This window comes from Narcine bancroftii, chromosome 6 (assembly GCF_036971445.1).
Source record: "Narcine bancroftii isolate sNarBan1 chromosome 6, sNarBan1.hap1, whole genome shotgun sequence".
NCBI classification, from domain to species: Eukaryota; Metazoa; Chordata; class Chondrichthyes; order Torpediniformes; family Narcinidae; genus Narcine; species Narcine bancroftii.
Genome location: NC_091474.1, coordinates 81,551,242 through 81,576,048, shown reverse-complemented (window position 1 = coordinate 81,576,048; position 24,807 = coordinate 81,551,242). Strand labels below are relative to the sequence as shown.

General features: G+C 41.8%; 1 protein-coding gene across 5 annotated transcripts in view; it reads left to right on the top strand.

Annotated features, from left to right (window-relative positions):
- Positions 1-24,807, top strand: part of mcu (mitochondrial calcium uniporter) — a 188,275-nt gene that overhangs the window by 125,471 nt on the left and 37,997 nt on the right. For all 5 annotated transcript variants that reach the window (XM_069885537.1, XM_069885533.1, XM_069885534.1 and 2 more), the window contains one exon: positions 2,630-2,702. In XM_069885537.1, the coding sequence (XP_069741638.1) occupies positions 2,630-2,702 (73 nt within the window). The remainder of the gene's footprint in view (positions 1-2,629; positions 2,703-24,807) is intronic.

The window sequence follows — 24,807 nt, the reverse complement described above, 5'->3', positions numbered from 1 at the left end:
TTTTGTGACGGCAGCATGGCTAGTATAGTATAGTGGCTAGTATAGTGGGTAATGCAATGCTGTTTCAGCGCCAGCGATCGAGATGGGTTTGAATTCCATGCTTACTTTAAGGAGCTTGTATGTTCTTCCCATGCCTGCAAGGGCTTTCTCTGGGGGCTCTGGTTTCCTCTCACCATTCAAAATGTTGTGGTGAATTGGGCAGCATGGGCTCGTGGACTGAAATGGCCTGTTACCGTGCTATACTGTATTTCTAAATTTTTTTAAATGTAATCACAGGGCAAACAAAATAAATAAAAATAGGTCAAGAACAAGTCAAAGTAAGGCAGTGTCTGTGGTTTATTGTTCATTCAGAAATCTGATGGCAGATGGGAAGAATCTTCCCTTTTGTTGCTGAGTGCTCATCTTCACCCTGTACCTTCTTCCCTGATGGTAGCAAAGTAAAGAGAGCATGGCCTGGGTGGTGGGGGTCCTTGAAGATGGAGGCTGCTTTTTTAAGACAATACCTCTTGTAGATGTCCTTGATGGAGTGAAGAATGGTGCCCGTGATGGCGCAGGCTGAGTTAACAACCCTCTGGAGTTTTTTTCCTGTCCTGAGTGTTAGCACTTCTGTCCCAGACAGTGATGCAACCAGTCAGAATGCTCTCCACAGTACATCTATAGAAATTTTGAGTGTCTTCTGTGACATACCGAATCATCTCAAACTACTCACGAAGTATAGCACCTGGCGAGCCTTGTTCATGGTGGCATCAACGTGGAGGCTCCAGGACACCCAGGAATTTGAAGTTCTTGACCCTATCCACTACTGAGTCCTTGATAGGGACCGTTTCGTGTTCTCCTAACTTCCTCCTGAAGTCCACAATCATTTCAACCAATGCATGGCAGATTTTTTTTCTCATTAATTCTTGAGCCACAACTCCCAACGACAGACACACAACACAGCTCTGGCCACCATAGATCCCAATGGTTCCCTCCAGCTCTCTTTTACTCCTCTCATGCCAGTCCTGGAATATTCATTCAATTCATTTATCTAATTCCATCATCAAAGACTTAACCTCACACAAGTACTTTGAAAACCAAAGTCTCCGCTCTAAATGTACTGCACTTCCGAGTGCCATCTTTAAAAATAAAGACACCATTAACTTTTCAGATTATTTTTAATCAGAACTGGAATAAAATTGAAGCTTTAAAAATGATCGAAGATGCAGAGGAAGTGAGATGGGGAAGATATTTAAAGTGAAGGAATGCAGGAGAAATTTGAAGGATATCCAGAACTGGATGCAGCATACACATTTCCAAAGTATAGCTGTTTTGTCCTCAAGGCCCTCTCAGTAAAACTGAGATTATTTTCTATAAACAATAAGAATTGTGGGTTACTTTTAGTTTTTAAGGGTTTTACATGAAATCACCCAGTCTGCTGAGTCTTGAGCTGGAGATTTGGTAGTCCTACCCAATATCACAGGTTTAAATATGCACTGTGTTGGAGGGCAAAAATCCACTGGCATCCGGAATCCAAACAACCAGCATCCTCCAGCAACCGGCAAAACAATTGAGAGAAGTACAGTTTTAAAACCATTAAAATAAAAAAGAATAAAATAATAGGTAAAACATACTTAAGTTTAAATTTGTAAATGTTCTTTGAAATAACGCGCAAACCTTTGGTGACGATGGGAGCAAATATTCAGCCAGCGAAGTGCCTTGGTCATGCTTTGCCTGTAACAGCTGTTTGAATAAAGATGTGTGAAACAGCAATGGTGTCGCCTAGGATGAAGAGCTGGTTGATGCCACTCACTTAGTGTCTCCTTATCCCTGCTACGTCAAAGTCATCCCGGTTCAAGGTTTCATCTTTAAACTTGGGAAAGGGAGGCTAATTATCTATAACGTTATTATCCATATTTCAGGCGGCTCTTTGGAGGAGGAACCTGCAGATACAGCGATGGTTAAATGTTTTCAAAGAATGTGACTGAAAATAAAGTAATATGCTTCAAGGTTTATATGTTCATATACTGTACTTAGACAAGTTTGTTCAGTATAAGTGCAGAATAGTATTTTTAACTTTTAAACTGTTTATTCTGAATGCAGGTGTACTTGTTAAGCATTGTAAGAGAAAGTCTTAAGCAACTGGAAAATGCACTTGTAATCATAAAACAATTACAGCATAGAAGCAGGCTAACTTGGCCATTCTTGTCCTTGTCGAATGCTTTCTCCCACCTATCCCCACTGACCTACACTCAACCCGTAATCCTCCATTTCTTTCCCATCCATATACATATCCAACTTCTTAAATGCTAATATCGAGCCTGCCTCCACCACATTGAATAGAAGCTCATATCATACACCCATCCCTCTCTGAGTAAAGAAGTCCCCACCCCCCCCCCCCATGTTTCCTCTAACTCTCAGCTCATGTCCTCTTGTTTGTATCTTCCCCTTTCTTAAAGGAAAATGCCTCTCCACATCAATTCTGTCTATACCCTTAATCATTTTAAATGCCTCTATCAAATCCTCTCCCATCATTCTACGCTCCGAGGTTTGTCTTGTGGGTCTAGTATTATTGCTCTTGCAGTTCTTTTTCGATAAGGGAGCGTGAGGATGTAATCCCTGTCACACTAAAACCTCTCTTCTTGCTTTGCAGGTATGCCAGAGGTTTCCAACGTGGAATAGTCAGCGGGTGTTGTACTGCTCCAGTACCTCTGTGGCTTCTAATGGTGAGTAGCTCAAAATCCCTAGTGTAGCTGGAGCTTGTTTCATGAAAGGTGCCATAAGATTGATCATGTAATTGCATGGGTAGAGGATAGACCCCCCATTACCTGATGCTAGTGCAGGGAACTGCTCAGTCAGCAGCGCACAATTCCATTGCACCTTTCATGTAGGAAGACTTGAGGAAGGATGTACTCGCTTTGGAGGAGGTCCACAGGAGGTTCACCAAGTTGAAGGGGGGGGGGGGTTAGACTATGAAGAATAACTGAAGAATCTTATAAAAACATACAACATTATGAAAGGCATAGATAAGAGGGAGATTAGTGGGGGAGACTAGAACAAGGGAGCAAAGCCTCAAGATTCAGGGTAGTATATTTAGAACTGAGGTGAGGAGTAACTTTTTTCCAGAGGGTGATGAATCTGTGGAATTCACTGCCCATTGAAGCTGTGAAGGTGACCCTAGTAAATGTATTTAAGACAAGATTGGATAGATTTCTACATAGGAATGGAATTAAGTGATATGGGGAAAAGGCAGATAGGTGGAGATGAGCCTGTCATCAGATCAGCCATAATCTCATTTAATGGTGGAGCAGGCTCGATGGGCTGAATGGCCGACTCCTGGTCCTATTTCTTATGTTCAAAGAGCAATATTTTAGGTTAGGAAATCCACACAGCTGCGGGCTTCTGGCGACTCTGGGAAAGGTATTCGCACCAGGCGGCGGACTGTTGGAGATTGGCTCAAGACTGGCTGAAGGGATACCAGGTATCGGAATTGAGATGCAGGAGAGCTCTGAGCCATGTCAGGTGTTTGGATCTGGAGCTCGGGTTGCCATTGATTTGGACTGGACTCTGCGTGGCTGTGGGAGCGCTGTAGGTGAATCCATGGCCACTCGATGACTCTAAGGAGACTCTTTTACTTTTTCTCTGACTGTAAGGGGTACTGGGCAATTTCTGATGATGGTGAATCTTTGTCTGCTTATGGTAGAATAAAGGACATTTCATATTATATCATTTCTTTTTAACATGACAATAAAAGGATCTTGAATCTTAAAAATTAAGGGTCCCACGGTTAATGGAGTGAACACTGAATTCCAGAATCTGAAACCTTGTTTTCAATCCTTGGTGACAATAAGGATGGGATGCACAAGAGGCTGGAATTAAAGATTTGATGCCTGAGTTGGCAGTGCAGAAATGGGAAGTGAACAGGGAGATATTTGATCAATGACCCATGACTGCAGATCACTCTCCCTTAGCCCACTATTCTACTTGCAGTATATGCATGACTGTGTGGCCAGGCACAATTCAAACACTATCTACAAATTTGCCATTGACCCCACAGTTGTCAGTAGAATCACAAACGGCAATGAAGAAGTGTACAGGAGGGAGATATTTCAGCTTGTTGAGTGGTGTCACACCAACAACCTTGCACTGAATGTTAGCAAAACCAAGGAGGTGATTGTGGACTCCAGCAGGAAGTCAGGAGAATGCGATCCTTTCTTTATCGTGGGCTCAGTAGTGAACTGGGTCAAGAACTTCAAATTCTTGGGTGTCGACATCTCCGAGGATCTGTTCTGGAGCTTCCATGTCAATGCAATCATGAAGAAGGCTGGCCAGTGGCTATATTTTGTGAGGAGTTTCAGGAGATTCGGTATGTCACCAAAGACTCTCAAAAACATTTACAGGTGAAGAGCATTCTGGCCTGTATGGAGGTGCTGATGCTCAGGACAAGAAAAAACTCTTAAGGGTTGTTAACTGAGCCTGCGACATAATGGACACCGGACTTCATTTCATTGAGGACATCTACAAGAGATGGTGTCTTAAGAAAGCAGCCTCTATTATCAAGGACCCCCCCCCGCATATCCCTGCCACCCAGGCCATGCCCTCTTCACTGCTACCATCAGGAAAAAGATACAGGAGCTTGAAGATGAGCACTTGCGGCACAAGGACAGCTTCCTCCCCGCTGCTATCAGATTCCTGAATGAACAATGAACCAAAGACACTGCCTCACTTTGACTTTTTGTGCTCTATTTTTATTTATTTTTGTAAGGTGGTTTCTATGAATGTTTGCTACTGGGACGTTGCCACAAAGCAACAAATTTCATGACTTGTTCATGATAATAAATTCTGATTCTATCTTGCTTTGATGTGCTGACTGCCCCTCCTCATGACTTAACACAGTCTGTTTCACCTCTTCAGTCAGCATGTTTAATCATGTTATCTCGGCTTAGACTCAGTGCTTCTTTGTAGGTGGTTTATTAGAATGCCATTCTCATGGGTGCATTAGAAACCCCCGCACTATTTTGAAAAGGACAAGTGTTATCTCTGTTGCCCTGGCCAATGGGTGTCCCTTAGTCCAAAATGACAAAAGATTATCTGGTTGTTGCATCACTATTTGTTCAAAAATAGTTATCTCCTGTGAGAAAGCAGTGACTGCTCTTGGACTGCATGTGCCTTTACATGAGTTCAGCTGCATGTCACTCAGTAGGTAGACTTGGTGTTTTTCACTGTCATTTCCAATGTATTTACATGTGTGTATATTGTGTGCAGGTTTTTTTTTGCACTGCCAATAAGTGGTAACTCTACCTCACCCACAGGAAAAAGAATCTCAGGGTTGTATGTGATGACATGTATGTACTCTGATAATAAAACTGAAATATTCCTGTAAACTGGGTATTTTGTTGCACCCAATCAAACATTTCCTCATGGATTCAATGCTAAAGTTTCAATTTGATTGCCTTTGATCACTTTAGGCTGTCTGCACTAATACTGAGGTTAAAGTTAATTTGTTAATATTTCTTTGAAATATTCCATTGAATGTTTTTATTTTGTTAAAGGTGTAATATAAAGTTGATACCTGTTGGCATTTGCGGAGCATATTCTGGGTGAGGTGTGACAAGGAGCAGAGCATTTTCTTTTAAAGAGAAAATCGTTTGGGAAGAAGGTTTGCATAACATTTGTTCAGCAGTTCATTGACATCAATTTGCCAGGTGTGTGTATTAGGAACTGAGAATAATTAGAAAAAATATTTACCTTTGACTTGGTTTTGTGTTGCGTTCAAAGGAGACTGGGTGTCCATTCATAACTTGGTTTGTTTAGTCACCATCTGATATGTGCTATGAAACAATATTTACATTGTACCGGAGCTGGGTTCTATCACACGGTTTCTTTCAGTGACCTCAGGCAGAAATGGTTCAATGGGACGAGAAGATTCATGTGCAGGTTATTAAAATCTCACTGACTGACACAGGGGCCTTAAGGTCTGTGACCAGCAGTGTTTACTTGGACATCTGTTTGCTATCAAGTATATATGATTTGGGCAAAAATATAGTGGGCATGAAAATTGTTGGAGTTGCAGATTGTGAAGAAGGTTGTCAGCAGGTTTAAAACCAGTTGGAGAAATGAGCGGACAAGTGGTCAAATGTGAGAGGAAAGTAAACGGTGAATGGCAGGAGCCTTGGGAGCATTGATGTACAGAGGCATCTTTGTGGGTCCATAGTTCCTTAAAAATAGCAGCACAAGTAGATGGGGTGTTAAAGAAGCTACATAATGTGCCTTCTTGGGTCAGAGCATTGAGTATAAAATTTAAGCAGTAATTTTGCAGTTGGGCCACATTTCAATGATGGTATGCAGGTCTGGTCACTGCATTTGAGGAAGGATGTGGAGGCTTTGGTGAGAGTGGACTAGGTTCACCAGATGTTGCCTTGATTAGAAAGGATTAGCTATAAGAAGAGTTTGAACAAACTTGAACTGTTGTCTCTGCAGCATTAGTGGCTCAGGGGCCAGCTGATTGATGTCTATAAAATAATGAAAGGAAAAAAAATGAACAATGTCTTTTCCTTGGGTTGGAAATGCTAAACGCTTTAGGCATAATTTTAAAGCAGTGGTTTTCAAACTGTCCCCTAAACTCTCATACCACCTTAAGTAATCCCTATGCCATAGATGCTCTATGATTAGAAAGGGATTACTTAAGGTGGTATGCGAGTGGGAAGGGAAGGTTGAGAACCGTTGCTCTAGGCCCAATTGTTACTGAAATATTTTGCTTCAGAAAAATTGGCCCATTTCCTTTGGAGTTGCTCTTAACGAGTTTAAGGGCATAGTTTTAATGTAAGTGGGGGAAAGTTCAAAGGAGATTTATAAGGCTTTTTTTTGCACTGAAAAGTGCTGCGAGGCAAAGTGGATGTGATAGCAACATTTAAGAGTCATTCAGACACATGAACACAAGCTGTAGATCAAGTGCAGGCAAATTTATTTTCTTTTAAAAATATCTTTATTGAGTTTAATAAAAATAACATACACTTATTGATCCATGGGCTGAAGTATAAGAAAAGACAGATAATTTGTACAGGGGCTTAATCTTTTATCTGAAATCCTTGAGACCAGACACTTTTTGGAATTCCTAATTTTTCAGGTAATACAATAATAGTGACAACAGTTTTTTTCTTTGGCTTGGCTTCGCGGACGAAGATTTATGGAGGGGTATGTCCACATCTGTTGCAGGCTCGTTGGTGACTGACAAGTCCGACGCGGGACAGGCAGGCACGGTTGCAAGGGAAAATTGGTGGGTTGGGGTTGGGTGTTGGGTTTTTCCTCCTTTGTCTTTTGTCAGTGAGGTGGGAGTGACAACAGTACGTTTAAGTAATTGTGCTATTTCCGATTTGCGCAAAACAAAGATACACTCCAACTAGGTGGGTCACTTGGTGGGGGGGGGGTGGGTGCTGTGGCCCAGGGCGTGGGTTGAGGTTAGGATAGTCTAAATGGTAGCACTCTTATCTTTGTACACCTCTTGGCTTCCTCTTTGATTCAAAGAGCTTTCTTTGATCCAGTGCAGTTCATTCTGCAAGGTTTGCTTGGAGATTTTGACTTCAACGAGCCTTTGTTGAAGGGATTTGTTTTCATCTTCTACGTTTTTTAAAATTTTTTTATTTTTTATTTTTCACACCATAAATCACATTAGCCATGATATACACTTTTTCTTTTTCACACATATACAGTGACTTTTTCTCCCCCCCCCCCCCTCCCTCCTCCCAGGCCACCCCCCCCACCCCCCCCTCTCATCCATTTTAGGTATACAATCTAGGTTGCATTAAACCAGTCAGACAATGTTGTCATTCAACAAAAATACACCAAAAATTCTACTGAGTCCATTCTTTTCTTTCCTTCTCCTTCCATCAACTTAGGTAATGTTTGTCCCTGGTAGGTTTTCGCTATTGTATTTAATGTAAGGCTCCCATATTTGTTTGAATATTTCAATATTATTTCTTAAACTATATGTTATTTTTTCTAATGGAATACATTTATTCATTTCTATATACCATTGTTGTATTTTCAAATTATCTTCCAATTTCCAGGTTGACATAATACATTTTTTTTCTACGGCTAGAGCTATCTTAACAAATCTTTTTTGTGCATCCTCCAAATCAATTCCAAATTCTTTGTTTTTTATGTTACTTAGGAGAAATATCTCTGGATTCTTTGGTATATTGTTTTCTGTTATTTTATTTAATATCTGATTGAGATCATCCCAAAATTTTTCTACTCTCTCACATGTCCAGATTGCATGAATTGTTGTTCCCATTTCTTTTTTACATCGAAAACATCTATCAGATACTGTTGGGTCCCATTTATTTAACTTTTGCGGTGTAATGTATAGTCTGTGTAACCAATTATATTGTATCATCTTCTACGTTGATGCACTTTTTCTCCATGCTCTCCAGTTCATGGTGTGGTCTCTGGAGTGCTTCAATTTTGAAGGGTATCTCAGTCCTGGGTGTGTTCAGGGATTAACTGCCAATCTGGCTGATCCCTCAGTTTGGACTGAGAGTTGGTGACCAACTCCTTCCCCAGTATGCCAACCAGAGAGTCCTCGGACATGGAGGTGATGGATGAAAGGAAGCTCATCAACTCGGTCAGATTGGGCATCGGCGACTGCTCGTCCATTTTCTCCTACAGCCCTTCTCCAAGGTGGTTGACACTGACCATGAATGTGTGCAGCTCAGGGCGGAATGTCTTCATCCTGGTGCTGATGATGTCCAGCAGCTCGGGATCCCAATCCTCACCAATGGCCCAGTTGGGCCCGCCACTGGTCACCAGCAGCTTGGCATCTTAAATGATGCTGTTGGTGTCAGAGATGAGCTGCTTGATTGTCCATCCCGGGCACTCAGCCTCCCACTGTTCAGGGACTCTGTGTCTTCCTTCTTTCTCACCAGCTCCAAGCTGCAGCCTGCCATCTTCTCACAACTCCTTGGACACTCTCTCCCCTGATGAGGCCCTCCCTCTTGGGCTGAGGGCTGCCTATCCTGGCTGTCACTCTCCCTGCTGTGTGTTGGAGATGAGCATGCGATTCTCATTCTGCAGTTTCATCACCTTGCCACTCAGCTCAATGACCTGCAGCCACGCGGCCTTCAAATTCTCCTACAGTGAGCCGGCACCGGATTCCTCTGCTGCCCAGTTGGTTTTTAGGTGGCTGGGCCCATCCCTTCAGCCATCGGTCAGCTGCCAGTTGTGGTCTTCAATTTCACTGAGGGAGCTCTGCAGCAACACTGCCACCTCCACCATGAATTGCAGGAGACAGTGCAGCTCACCGACCAACTCGGCGGAGTCAGCGTAAGGTGAGCTGGGCCGATGTTTCCAGGCCAAGCAAGTACTCCCTCTCCTGCTCCTTTTCTTTCCGTTTTGGGTCCCATCCTTGCACAGCAAATTGGAGGTGCTGGACTCTGTTTCAGGTCCTCACTATATGCAGCAAATTGGAGGTGCTGGGCTGTTTTAGGTCCTAACGGTATACGGCAAATAGGAGGCACTGGACTCTGTTTCAGGTCCCGACCGTATACAGCAAATCAGAGGCGTTAGGCTCTTTTTTCCGCTGGTACTTATAAAGTAAGGATTCCCCGGGTTTCCACTAATTACTGACATGGACTGACACAGGATATTCAAGTGCTAGTTGAGTGTGGGTTATGTTGGGACATGTTTTGCACAAAATGTGAGCTTTAGGGAGCAGGCGACATCCATCGAAAAAAAGGTTTGGATTTGGGAATTTCAGATTAAGCACCAGTACCTCTCAAATAATACCGTAATCATACAGAGTAAGAATTATGTGTACCTTTCACAATGAAACCCATTTTGTAAAAATATCTGAAAAGAAAAAAAGAACAATAAAGGGAAAAAACCCCTATAAATCAAATCCCTCTATCTAAACAAGGCAAGCTTGCATATCTAATATACAGAGGAAGTGAAGGACAACATTCGGAAACCAGACAGCGCTGCTCAAGGGCATCCAAACACCCTAATTCTTTAAAGAATGGTAATAGTCCATGAATGGGCCCCACGTCTTGGAAAAATTTCACCTTTACATCTTTAACATTATATCTGATTTTTTTTCTCTCTAAATTTAGGAAGGACATGCCCTCCTGTAACCATTGAGTAGGTGGAGGGCTGTGTCATGATAATGAATATGTATGAGATGTACCGGAAGTCACGTGGTATGAGAGAGAGATAAGAACACAAGCAGGAGAACAAAGGAAACGGGAAAATAAAGCCACTGAGAAGTTTACCTGATAAAACTTGTGTTTAATGTTTTCTTAACTTCACATTTCGGGCCACAAATGTGACATTGGCGACAAGGATGAAAGAAGCTTGAAGAAAATTAAAGACTAAACAAGATTACAGAGGATTACAGACAACTTCAAGGTGATAAGAATTTTCTCTTTGTCTCAGTACTTTTGGGGCTGGAATATTTCCTCATGGCTGGTGCAAACGGTGACTTTCTAACACATAGTGGAATTGCTCATTTTGACCCGACTGGTGATGCAAGCACTGTAAGTGTGAAGTGGAAGGCATGGCTGAAAGAATTTGAATCCTATGCCGACAGTCGTGGCCTATTTCTAGATACCGGTACAGTTGAACAAAAAGCGCAGAGAAGGGCGTTACTTCTTTTCACTGCTGGACCTGCAGTTCGTGAAACATTTAAAACACTTTTAAATACTGGAAGAAAGGATGAGTACCAGAAAGCGGTAGATGCATTAAATGCACACTATGTAGTGACACCAAATGCTACATTTCAACGCCATTTGTTTCGGAGAACGAGACAAGAAGATGGCCAGACAATTGCTCAGTACGTGACGAGACTACGCCAGCTAGCTGTTGGATGCAATTACATGCCAGCTGATTTGGACAACCAATTATTGGATCAAGTCGTACAGCACTGCAGATCAGATAAACTCAGAAGACGTCTACTGGAAAGAGGGAGTGAGTTGGAACTCACCGATGCTTTAACCATTGCTGCTGCATTAGAGGCTGTTGAAGGGCAATTTCACACCATGACCCTGAAAGACAACTCAAGCCAGCAAATTAAGAGGCTCTCACATTGTCATAACCAGCCAAGATATACGTCGACACAGGACGTTGAGTGTTATCGATGTGGAAACCGAGGTCACTTTGGAAAAGACCCATATTGCCCGGCCAAAGGCAAAGTTTGCAGAAAGTGTGGAGGTAAGGACCACTTTGCAAAGAAGCGCAAAAGCAAGTCCAATGCAGACCAGAAGAGGAAGAGTATAACTTCCAAAGGCAAAGCCTGGGCGAAAGGAAAGTATCCTGGAAAGAAAGATACCATTCGCCAGATAGACGGTGACGATGATGATACCCAGGAGGAACAGAGTTGTTACCAATTTACGTTGAATGAAGTACATCATGAGAAGGTCCCAGTGATCATTGGTGGAGTGACAGTGCAGGTCATTGTAGACTCAGGCAGTGACAGTAATGTGATTGATCGACATTTATGGGAGAAGTTGAAAAGGAAAAAGATCATCTGTACCTCAAAGAAGTGTTCCAAGAAACTATATCCATACACAGCAACCAAGCCATTGCAGACCATTGGATGTTTTACTGCAACTGTTGAAGCTGGAGATAAGTACACCGAAGCAGAGTTTATGGTCATAGAAGAGAGGGGAGAACCATTGCTGAGTAGAAGCACAGCGCAAGACCTGGCAATACTTCATATTGGAGCTTGTGTCAATTCAATTCAGTCATACGAGGATATGAAGCAAGAATTCCCCGCAGTCTTCCAAGGAGTAGGAAAGCTGAAAGGTCGACAACCAATGCGCCGAACTCCGTTTGGACTTCGTGGGAAAGTCGAAGCCAAAATTAAAGAATTGATCGAACAAGACATTATTGAACAGGTGGAACATTCGACACAATGGGTCAGTCCCATAGTGATTGTGCCCAAACCAAAGGGTGACATAAGACTATGTGTTGACATGAGAATGGCCAATGAAGCTATAATTAGAGAACGACATCCTATACCAACAGTGGAGGAAATACTTCAAGAACTAACTACCAGCAAGGTATTCTCAAAAATTGATCTGAAATGGGGCTATCATCAATTAGAGCTGGATCTAGGTTCCCGAGAAGTAACAACATTTGTGACTCACTGTGGATTGTATCGTTACAAGAGACTATCATTTGGAATTAATGCAGCTTCGGAGATCTACCAGTATGAAATCCAATGAGTGATTCAAGGCATTCCTGGAGTTGCCAACATTTCTGACGACATCATAGTCCATGCACCAACGAAGGAAGAGCATGACAAACGGTTGAGGTGTGTACTATCTAGACTACAGGAGGCAGGCCTTACCGTGAATGGAAACAAGTGCCAGTTCGGTGTGTCAGAAATGGACTTCATGGGACACAGACTTACACAGGAAGGACTAAACCCTGCAGAGGCCAAGGTGAAAGCTATTGCAGAGGCACGTGCACCTCAGAACACAACAGAGGTGAGGAGTTTCCTGGGATTGGTTAATTTTTGTGCGAAGTTCATTCCTAATCTCGCTACAGTGGCAGAACCACTAAGGAAACTAACCAGGAAAGGAGTACCATTTCATTTTGGATCTGAGCAGAAGAAAGCGTTCACAGTGCTGAAGCAAAGCCTGACAGATGCAAAAACTCTTGGATATTACGATCCGGTGGCATCAACCAAAGTCATAGCGGATGCCAGCCCAGTTGGTTTAGGAGCCGTGTTGGTCCAGATGCATGATGGAGGACCAAGAATCATTGCCCATGCCAGCAGATCGTTATCAGATGTGGAAAGAAGATACTCTCAGACAGAGAAAGAAGCACTCGGACTTGTATGGGCCTGTGAGAGGTTCCATGCATATTTATACGGCATTGAATTTGAACTCATCACAGATCATAAGCAATTAGAGGTGATCTATGCACCTAGATCCAAACCATCTGCCAGAATAGAGAGATGGGTACTCAGACTACAACCCTACAAATATAAAGTAATCCACATTGCAGGGAAAGCAAACATTGCTGATCCGCTGTCCAGATTGGTGAAGGATGGATGTCCACAATCCAAGTCAGAATTGGGAACAGAAACAGAGAGCTTTGTACGCTTCGTAGCTATTCAGGCGACACCGAAAGCTGTGACTACGAAGGAAGTCAAGAGAGAATCCGAACGTGATCCAGAACTCAGGGAAGTAAGAGAATGCATACAGAGTGGACAATGGGACAATTGTACTCACAAGGCTTACATTCCCATTAGAGACGAACTTTGTTGCATCGGACAGTGTGTATTAAGAGGTTGCAGATTGGTGATACCGCAAAGATTGAGACCGAAGATCGTATCTTTAGCGCATGAAGGACACCTAGGTATTGTTGGTACCAAGCAAAACCTCAGGACCAAGGTATGGTGGCCAGGTTGTGATAAAGACGCAGAGAAATTTGTTAAAACTTGTCACGGATGTCAAATCACAAGTAAGAGTAATCCGCCAGAACGGATCCGGAGTCCGCAACTTCCGACAGGACCATGGATCGACGTAGCTGTTGATTTTCTTGGACCTTTACCAACGGGTGAATCAATTATGGTAGTGATAGATTACTACAGATACTATGAGTACGTGGTGTTGAAGTCCACAACCACTGAAAAAACAATACAAGCGTTAGCAGAGATATTCGCAAGATATGGATTACCTGTTACATTATACTCTGACAATGGTCCACAATTCATTTCAGAGACATTTGCGGAATGCATGAGGACCATAGGTATCCACCATCATAAAGTAACTCCGAAATGGCCGCAAGCCAACGGAGAAGTAGAGAGACAAAATCAGTCCATTGAAAAACGATTGAGGATTGCACACGCAGAAGGACAAAATTGGCGAGAAGCATTGCTATCTTATGTGGCTGTCTATCGAGCAACGCCTCATGCAACCACTGGAAAAAGTCCTGCAGAAGCATTTTTTGGGAGAAAAATCCGTACAAAAATGCCAGAAATAAAGGAAATCCGAGACGACCAGGAGATGAGGGACCACGATGCTGAAAAGAAAGGTGCAGCAAAGCTGTACACAGATTCAAAACGTGGAGCCAAGTACTCAGACATCATACCAGGAGATAATGTTCTAGTGAGGCATGAAACTGGTGGTAAGCTAGACACACCTTATTACCATCAACCCTATACTGTCATATCCAGAAGTGGCAGTATGGTGACAGTCAAGTCTCCGACTGGAGTCCTGTATAAAAGAAATGTATCAAGTGTAAAAAGGTACCAGTCCAGAGATACATCGAGCGAAGAGGTTGAAAGGCCAATACGAGATGCTGAAACTGAGAGACCTGATGATGTTCCAGAGGCAGTTACCAGCACTCCTGATGAAGTGACTAGAGCGCCAGAAACACCCGAAGCCGAGGCGAGCAGTATTTCCGACGCTGAGAGTGAACAACCGAGAAGCGACGACAATATCGCAGGCAGGCCGAAACGAAACCGGAAAGTGCCCAAACGATACGAAGACTTTGTGCCATAGTTTTAATAAGAACTTTGGGACGGTATTTTAATCTTATATCATAAAGTGCATGTATGAGTGCTGTGGGAAGTAAATTTTATGTAGTTGAGTTATAGTATTACCATTAGTTACGATGTTTGTATGTTTCCGAGGGATATTGATAAGTGAAGGTAAAGTTTATTTCTGATTAAAGGAGGGATGTCATGATAATGAATATGTATGAGATGTACCGGAAGTCATGTGGTATGAGAGAGAGATAAGAACACAAGCAGGAGAACAAAGGAAACGGGAAAATAAAGCCACTGAGAAGTTTACCTGATAAAACTTGTGTTTAATGTTTTATTAACTTCACATTTCGGGCCACAAATGTGACAGGCTGTCTTTCCATTTCATCAAAAATATGCATCTAGCTATTAATGAGGTAAAAGCTAAGATTTGCTTCCGAGATGAAGTCAATAATATTTCCTCCCATTGAGAAAAACCAAATAAAGCAATTAATGGGGCACAGTTCTAATTTGAACTTAAAAATGACTGATAAAGTTTGAAAATAATTTTTCCAAAAATGTTCAAACTAGGGCAAGCCCAAAACACGTGAATCAATATCAGAATAGAAGCGAGATGGTTTAAATTTTGATGTATGTGCTCTATGCACCACTTTGAACTGCAACAAACAATGTCACACACAGAAAGAGGATTCATTAATCAAATGTGGAACAATATCCCAGTCATCGTCTGTAAGTGACAAATCCAAGTCTTGCTCCCAATCACTCTAGATCTTAACTAGTGAAGCTATTCTCATCCATCAAATTATTATCAATAATTAATATTGAGCTTCAATGAGAAAATTGAAAGTCAAAAAAGAATGTTTGTTTCAGAAAGCTGTGGAAAATAAGAGAACTTGGACTGAACAAAATATCTGACTTGTAGCTATCTGAACACATTATGAGAACACATACATGACATTACATATAACCTTGAGATTCTTTTATCCCGCAGATGAGGGAGAATCACCACTTATTGGCAATACAAAGAAAAACAGTACACAATGCACACATGTAAACAAATAAAGAAATGTGAACAAACTGTTCAACACAGAGAAAAATAAATAAGTGCAAAAGTAGAGCCCTTAAACGAGTCCCTGATTGAGTTTGTTGTTGAGGAGTCTGATGGTGGAGGGGTAGCAGCTGTTCCTGAACTTGGTGGTCCGAGTCTTGTGGCACCTAGACCTCTTTTCTGAAGGTAGCAGCGAGAATAGAACGTGTGGAGGGAGGTGTGGATCCTTGGTGATTGCTGTTGCTCTCTGACGGCAGCTTTCCCTGTTGATGTTCTCAGTGTGGGGAGGGTTTTGCCTGTGATGCCTTGGCTGTATCCACTACCTTTTGGAGGGCTTTATGCTCAGAGGTATTGGTGTCCCCACACCAGACCGTGATGCAGCTGATCACAATGCAGATGAGCAGTTTGAATTGGTATCATGGCTAGGGCAGACATGGTGGGCCAAAAGGTCTGTTTCCTTAGCAATTTCTATTCTCATCATCAAGAACGTCTAGGGTTTAATGACCAGCAATAAAGAGGACTTTCAAGAGTGGTGAGGAAATGTTTCTGTCTGAAGTCAGGGTAGATATTTGGAAGACTCTTCCACGATAGATCTCCATTCAGTCATTTAATTTTAGAGTTAAGGTTTGATAGATTTTTTTTGTTCTTCGAAGTTGAGAGAATTAGGAAAAATTTAAAAGAAATTTGGAGTTGGATCAAAACCATCCTTATTCCCATTGCCAGAAGGCCTCCATTCTGTGCTGTCTGTACACACAAGGACGATCAGAGTTTTGTTTAATCCTGGAAGTCATACACAATTACTTTAATTCTGGCTCGGGATGTACAATTTTAAATGGTGTCTGAGCTGAAGGTAGATGTGGAAATTAGAAGGTTTCCTGGAGCTCTTAAAGCTCTGAACATGGGGAAAGTTATATAAAGAAGGATTATTTTCCACTGTTGTGTTTGTGGCCAAGAAAAATGGTATAAAATCTAGATCTTAAAATGTGGCTGGTTTGAATGCTGAACCATACCTTCTCTACTTATCACATTCCTGTCTCCTGAGACCTCAATGAGAAGAGGTCTTCTTATTTCAAATGTATGAATTCAAGGAATTCCCACAAATTCCTAACAACTAAGTCAACCAATGTGAACATAGATCATTACAGCACAGTACAGACCTTTCCGCATCAGAATCTGAATTTATTCTCATTAATAAGTGTTTTATGGCAGCATAAATAAAAAATAAAAGTGCATGAGAAGTAAGGCGAGCTCTTTGGTTAATTGATCATTCAGGAATCTGATGGCAACAGGGAAGAAGCTGTCCTTGTGCTGCTGAGTGCTCGTCTTCAAGCCCCTGTACCTTTTCCCTGATGGTAGTAGAGGGAAGAAGGCCTGGCCTGGGTGGTGGGGGGGTCTTTGAGGATAGAGGCTGCTTTTTTAAGACACCGCCTCATGTCAGTGCCCTCGATGGAGTGAAATCTGGTGCCTGTGTTGCAGGCCGAGTTAACAACCCTCTGGAATTTATTCTTGTCCTGAGAGTTCGCACCTCCACACCATACTGCGATGCAACCAGCCAGAATACTCCGCATCAGTGGTGTCAAACTCAAATTCGCAGAGGGCCAAAATTAAAAACTTGGACTAAGTCGTGGGCCAAACTAAATATTTATTGAAAATTTTCAACAACATCTGCATGTTTTCTCTTCTTTCAACATATGTAATGTTAAACTTTTTCTTATTAAAATAAATGTTTAATAATAGTTTTGGTTAAACCCTTTCCAGAAGAAGCATTAACAAATGAGAAATAAAATATAAAATAAAGTTTGCTGTAAAACCAGACTTCTTTTCATCTCCTCCACTTTCTGGAGCTTTTGCTTCTCGTTCAGATCCTTACACCTCTCCTGGTGTTTCGTTTCATAGTGTCGTCGTATGTTATATTCTTTAACTACAGACACGCTGGCTCCACACACAAGACAGAGGTTTGTCTTTTAAAATGATGAACATATAGTCTGCCTCCCACCTGTCTTGAAAGGTCCTGCTTTCTGTCTTTCGTTTGGCCATTTTTCGTAAGGGGTTTATTACATGTGAGTTGGGCGACAGGTCGCAGATGCTGATGAAAGTAAAGAGAGGAGGTGGGGGCGATTAGCGAGCTGACGGGCCGGCGCCAACACATTTGCAAAGCATTCTAGGATTTGTAGTATTTGCTGTGCATGCGCTATACTGGCGCGGCGGCCAGCTCTAATACATATTTGATATGATCTTGCGGGTCAAATATAATTATATCACAGGCCAAATTTGGCCCGCGGGCCTGAGTTTGACATGTGTGCTCTACATGGTACACCTGCAGAAGTTTTGAAGAGACTTCGGTGACGTGATCTCTCTCAGTGTTGTTCCAACCTTTATATTCCCGCCAAAAAATAAACTAAACCCTACCTAAATTGTAACCCTCTATTTTTCATCCATGTGCCTGAGTCCCTCAAATGCCCCTAATGTTTCATCCTCTACCACCACCCCGGCAAAGCATTTCAGACACCCACAACTCTGTTTTTTTAAAAAAATCTCTGATGTTTCCCCTTTACTTAGTACAGATGACCTCTGCTGTTTGCTGCTCCTGACCTGGGATAAGGCTGTCTACCTTATCTATGCCTCTCAGAATCTTGTAGATCTCTATAAAGTCACCTTTCATCCTTCTTTGCTCCAAAGAGTAAAGTCTTAGCTCTCTTTGCCTCAAGACTTTCCAATCCTGTTAAATTTTCTCTGCACCTTCTTCATAGCTTCTACGTCCTTCCTGTAATGAGGTGACCACAAAACTCTGTGTGGTCTCACCAGAGATGTGTAGAGCTGCAAAATGACCTCTCAACTATTGAACTGAATCACTCCACTAATGAAGCCATAGGCCTTACTAACTTATCCTATCAACCTGCTAATTGTTTTGCGTGAAGAGGTGTTCATTTTTTTGTTTGTTCAATCGCGATAACAGAAATAAGATGATAATCTTGAAATTTTCTTCTAAAAATCAGAGAGGGAAGAGACATTGGGAGGAAAAATTAGGTGTGACACATAATTTTGATGGAACTAGCCAAGCTACTTCCTCATAGCACCAGCACCTCTGGTTCAGTCCTGACCGCCAGTGCTGTATGAGAGATTTGCACTTTCTCCCTGTGAGGATGGGCTTCTTCCCTCGTCGAAAGACATGCAGGGTTGGTAGGTTCATTGACCACTTCAGATTTCCTCCAGTGTGTAAGATGGCACTATAGAATGTGGGAGAAAATAAAATGGGGTTAGTGTAAGTGGGACAGCAGACTGGTCCAGGGCACTAGAAATGGGGAGAACACCCCCTCCTGTTGAGAAGAAGCAAAGGAGATGGCCCTACAGGACAGTGAACACGGTGGCGGTCCAGCGAGGGTCTCAGTAGCTGATCAACAGGACTGAGCCCCTGACTACAATCTCAGCACCTGCAGACTTTGGCATTTCACAGCTTGATGGCTGTGGGTGACGTGGCCGGGAGACCCACATGGGCTGCAGGGTGCTGGAGACTAGCTTCTGGGAACCAGGTATTGGAGCTGGGATTCGAGTGAGTGCTGAGGGCGGGAAGGACTTCCGAAGGGGCAAGGGTACTGAAGGCTTCCTAATTGTGTCGGAGGTTTTGATCCGGAGCTTGGGTTGCTGATGAATGAAACAGGAGTACATGTGGGTGCAGGGGCTGCCTGAGTGCTGGAGGTGAATTCATGGGCACTCAGTGACTCTGAAGGGACTCTTTCTTTTGCTTCTCTCTCTTTCTTACTATAAGGAGTTCTGGGTGACACTTTGTCTGTTTTATGGCAGGCAGAAGGCAATTTCATGTAATATTGCATGTTCTTGAATCTTGCTTGTTGGTCAGTGTGGACAAATTAGCAAGACCTACACTACACCACTCACTCCCAGCTTGAGGCTTACCTTGGCAGCAGTCCGAACATGCATGATAGTCTTGTTATACTTTCCCAGATTAACACCAGGCCTCTCAGTATCCCAAATGATTGCTGGATTGTCAATGTAGCTGAAATCTTTGCAGATCAAGGGAGATTTATCCCCTTTAAATTGTTCTGCCATGGTATATTTATCATGTGACTGGAGTGAGCAATGATGCAATCACACACTTGGAGCTGCTTTCATTATTTTCCTTTTCATTTTCTTGCTTCCTCTCTCTCTGTCTGCTCTGTTTTCCACCTCTCCTCCTCCCTCATCTCTACTATGTTCCCCTCCCTCACCTTGCAGTCTGTCTATTTTCCCCCTTTCTCACTGTTCTTCTGGCTTCCTTTCCTGGATAGGGGTAAATCTGCCAATGAGATTGTGTTTCAGTATGAGCAGGGCAAGCATTCTGGGACAGTGTGGTGCTATGACCACCAGCCTTCTGCAGGGGCGATCTCTGTACCTGCAGGAAGACCACCTAAGGGGCTGACTCCACCTGGCTGGGTGTCGATCAGCTGACCTGAATATAGACCTGAGCTGACCCCTCCCGAGCTAGTCATACAGGGAGCAAACAAGGCATGAACTGGTGTTCAGACTTTTACTGGAATAAAGCCTGTTTTACAGTTTTTTGAGTTTTGTTCTTGCTTGCGGCTACCTCAGTGCACCACAGGCAGTCTTGGCTTGTAACTTCCTGATAGGAGGCCAGGATGCTGCTGTGCTTATCTTATCGAAGGTACTTGCACTCAAATTGGTGCATGGCTGAATTCCTGCCTGGAGTCAGGAGGCTTTGTTCTGGAACTGTAACTGGGGGCTGGCTGGACACGAGCCACACTTCTGTGCCAGTGTAGAGATTAGCGTGCGAATGGGCACCTCTGACAGTGCTTGGCCAGTTTGGACTCAAGAGCTGCCATCTGTCTCTACTGAATGAATGTGAAGAGTTTGTTGATCCATTTGGCTGTGTCTTTCTGAAAGATCAGACGATAGGTTATAGTATGTACTATTTTATCATGTAATTTACTTACAACCCTCGATACTGCAGGGCACACACTCCTGTGCAAACAGCAGAAATCTCCATTGATAAGGTATTTTCAATAAACCAAATCAGATAAAACCGTACCACATCAGGCAGTATTAGTAAAAACAATGCTGGAGAAACCCAGCAGGTCAAACAGTGTACTTGGTATAGCAAAGATGGAGATACGTAGCCAATGTTTCAGACTTGAGCCCTTGAAGGTGTGAGCAAAATGTAGACAGGTGTCCAAACAAAAAGCTCGGGCAGTATTAGGACAGATAATCGAAACTTTGTTCAAACAATGACAACCTTGAAGAGTGATCTGGACAGATGGATGGCCATTTACTAATTGTGGAACAATTAAAATCCTATAATCTATGGATTAAATTGGTGGATCAGTAACCAGATGGTGCATTAATTTGGAGAATGATATTCCAATCACACCATGGCTGCAGAGAATTCCAGTGGAAAAAAATTAAATAGATCAAAGTGGAAAGTTTGTTTGTGCAAAGACAATTCATCTAAAAAGTTCTGTGGTTCAATAAAGTTTTGTGGTTTCAGTAAAGTAAATCTGTCTTCCTTCGCCAGTCTCCAATGTATGTGACTCAAAGTCAACCAACAGGTTGACTCTTGATCCAACAAGGAGAAACTCAAAAGATTTGAATTCATTTCTCTCCATATATGCCGACTGACCTGCTGAGTTGCTCCAGATTCTCTTTGCTCAAGATCCCTGCACCTGCAGTGTCACAAGATTGACTCTTGACATCCATCTCGGGATGACGGGCAGAGGGATGGCACAGGAAGCGGTGTTGGAATCCAGATATTCATTTTGTTTCAACAGTGCATCTGAAGAGACCAAATGTGACATTGTAATGGAAGATTTAAGTCGTGTTTTTTTACTTTTGCAGCCTTTGCTTCTGGAAGGCTGAGAACCTGCTTGTTTTTAGAATCAGCAGACATAAACTAAATTCCACCGAGGGGCCAGAGATGCTGTTATCTGACGAAAGGACATCTGTGTACCAAGAACATTTAATCTTCCTGCTTGTTTTGGTCACAGACTATCAGAGGCCTAGCCTTGATGCAAAATAAACCATTGTATTTAAAGTGATAAGCTGAAAATTATGTTATTCGATAGAAGCCTAGTATGCTAGCTTGCTGTGCTGGGAATAGATGCTTGGGTAAGCAGTTTTTGGGTAATATAAGCCATGGTCCCGCTGCTGAAGTTTGTGACTCTCCGAGAGGTGGCAACATCTCTCAGCAAGAAGAAGAACTTCTAGAGTCCAGCCAACGTCCTGGTCGGGGGAGGTGGAGAACCTGCTACTGGTGCCCCGACAACCTACTACAAGTGTGCGGTCATTGCCTCGCTTCGGCAGTTGGGACCAGTCCAAGCGTTGATAAGTATAGTTGTATTGTAGTTTGAAATCAGCTTTTGAATTTGTAATAAACATTTGTATAATCTGAACTGTTCTCGGAGTGTGTGTCTATTTTCTTTTGGTAGCTCAAACACTGTGACCAATCTAAAATGAGAGGTATAAGTTTACTCAAGACAATTGGTGCAGAGGAGTCACGTGATGGAGTAGTGGCCGGACGGTGAACTCCAGCCCTCTCCAGAAAAGTTGGAAAAAACAAAGGAAAACACAAAGGCACGAAAATAAAAATTAAAGTAAAGTGAGTTTAAAGGTGGAAAGAAGATGGCGATGAAAAAAGAAAAATCGAAACCAACGGTAAGAAGAAAGGAAGAGAAGACAACGGAAGAAGAAGGAGAAGGTCTTACCTGTACGAAGAGGCCCGCGGTGGAGAGAGAAACCCGCTCCCTCAGGTTGATAGAAAGTGGACTACAAAAATGGCTCGCTGAGCCGAGTAAAAGTGCGCAACCGCGCATGCAAAAAAACACACTGACAGGAGGGGTGACCAGCTGGGGAGTCGATCTCCACAGCCGGCAATGACAGCTGCAGAACAGCTGCAGCAAGAGGAGAATATAGAAGACAACAAAAACAAGAAAGAAGAGAAGAAAAGGGCAACAAAGAAACAACAGATGGCCAACCCAGAGGAAGAAGAAGAGGAAGAGGAAGAGTACAGTGAAATAGAAGAAGAAGGGAAAGGCAAGACAAAGGATATACTTTCTCTTATTAAAGAATACATGGAGTCATTTAAAGAATGGCAAGCGCAAGAATTTAATGATTTAAGAAGAAGAATAAACAATACAGAAGAGAAAATGAATAAAATAGATATGACCTTATCAGAAATGGGAAAAAGAATGGACAACATGGAAGAGCAGGCAGTAGCAGCAGTAGAAATGGAGGTAGAGGACTTAAAAAAGAAATTAGAGGAATCTAATAAAAAAGTTAAAGAGACACAAGAACTGTTAGCTCAGAAAATAGATATAATGGAAAATTATAACAGAAGGAATAACATAAAGATAGTGGGCCTTAAGGAAGATGAAGAAGGCAAGAATATGAGAGAGTTTATAAAAGATTGGATCCCTAGGATCCTAGGATGTCCAGAACTACAGCAAGAAATGGAAATAGAAAGGGCACATAGAGCAGTGGCCTTTAAACCACAACAAAAGCCAAGATCTATTTTAGTAAAATTCCTAAGATATACTACAAGAGAAAAGGTACTGGAGAAAACAATGGAAAAAGTAAAGAGGGCAACAAGCCACTGGAGTACAAAGGACAAAAAATCTTCATTTATCCTGATATAAGTTTTGAACTCCTGAAGAAGAGAAAGGAGTTCAATACAGCAAAGGTGATTTTATGGAAGAAAGGGTATAAATTTATACTAAAGCATCCAGCGGTATTGAAAATATTTATTCCAGGACAGCAAAACAGACTATTCTCAGATCCAGAGGAAGCACAAAAATTTGCAGAACAATTACAAAATAGACTGAGAGATGAAGACGTGTAACGAGAGTACAAAAGACTGCGAACTAAAAAGACACATAAGTTTTGAACTCCTGAAGAAGAGGAAGGAGTTCAATACATCGAAAACCCCATGTTACTTAAAAGGCAGGATTTTAGAGAATTTATTGAAAAACAAATTAAAATGTATTTTGAAATAAATACGAAATCAGTGAAAGATAAGTTTATACTATGGGATGCAATGAAAGCATTCATTAGAGGGCAAATAATAAGTTATGTAACCAAGATGAAGAAGGACTATAATCAGGAAACAGAGCAGTTGGAAAGGGAAATAGTAAATATAGAAAAAGAATTAGCAATGAAGGAAGATACAACTAAAAGAGAATTGGCGGATAAAAAAATAAAATATGAAACACTACAAACATATAAGGTGGAGAAGAATATAATGAAGACAAAACAGAAATATTATGAACTAGGTGAAAAAACGCACAAAATCCTAGCATGGCAGCTTAAGACAGAACAAGCTAAGAAAATGGTATTGGCATCAAGGAAAAAAGACAAACAAATTACATATAATCCAAAAGAAATTAAGGAAAACTTTAGAGAATTCTATGAACAATTATACCAAACTGAAAACGAAGGGAAAGAAGGGAAAATAGATGAATTTCTAACTAAAATTGAACTACCAAAACTACAAATAGAGGAACAAAATAAATTAACAGAGCCATTTGGAATAGTAGAAATACAAGAGATAATAAAAAAATTACCAAATAATAAGACACCAGGAGAGGATGGATTCCCAATAGAATTCTATAAAACATTTAAAGACTTATTAATTCCGCCCCTCCTGGAAGTAATCAACCAGATTGATAAAACACAAAGCTTACCAGATTCATGTAAAACAGCAATAATTACAGTAATACTAAAGCAAGGGAAAGATCCACTCACACCAGTGTCATATAGACCAATATCATTACTTAACACAGATTATAAGATAATAGCTAAACTATTAGCAAAAAGATTAGCAGAGTATGTACCGAAAATGGTAAATCTAGACCAAACTGGATTTATCAAAAAAAGACGCACAACAGACAATATTTGTAAATTTATTAACTTAATTCATGCAGTAGAAGGGAATAAAGCACCAACAGTAGCAGTTGCTTTAGACGCAGAGAAGGCCTTTGACAGAGTAGAATGGAATTATTTGTTCAAAGTATTGCAAAAATTCAGTTTACCGGAGAAGTATATTAATTGGATTAAAGCATTATATAAGGAACCATTAGCGAAAATGACAGTAAATGGACATGTATCAAAGCAATTTAACTTAAGCAGGTCAACATGGCAGGGATACCCACTATCACCTTTATTGTTTGTGTTAGCTATAGAACCACTAGCAGAACAGAAAATAATATAAAAGGGATAAAAATAAAAGACAAGGAATATAAAATCAGTTTATTTGCGGATGATGTTATAGTATACTTAACAGAACCAGAAC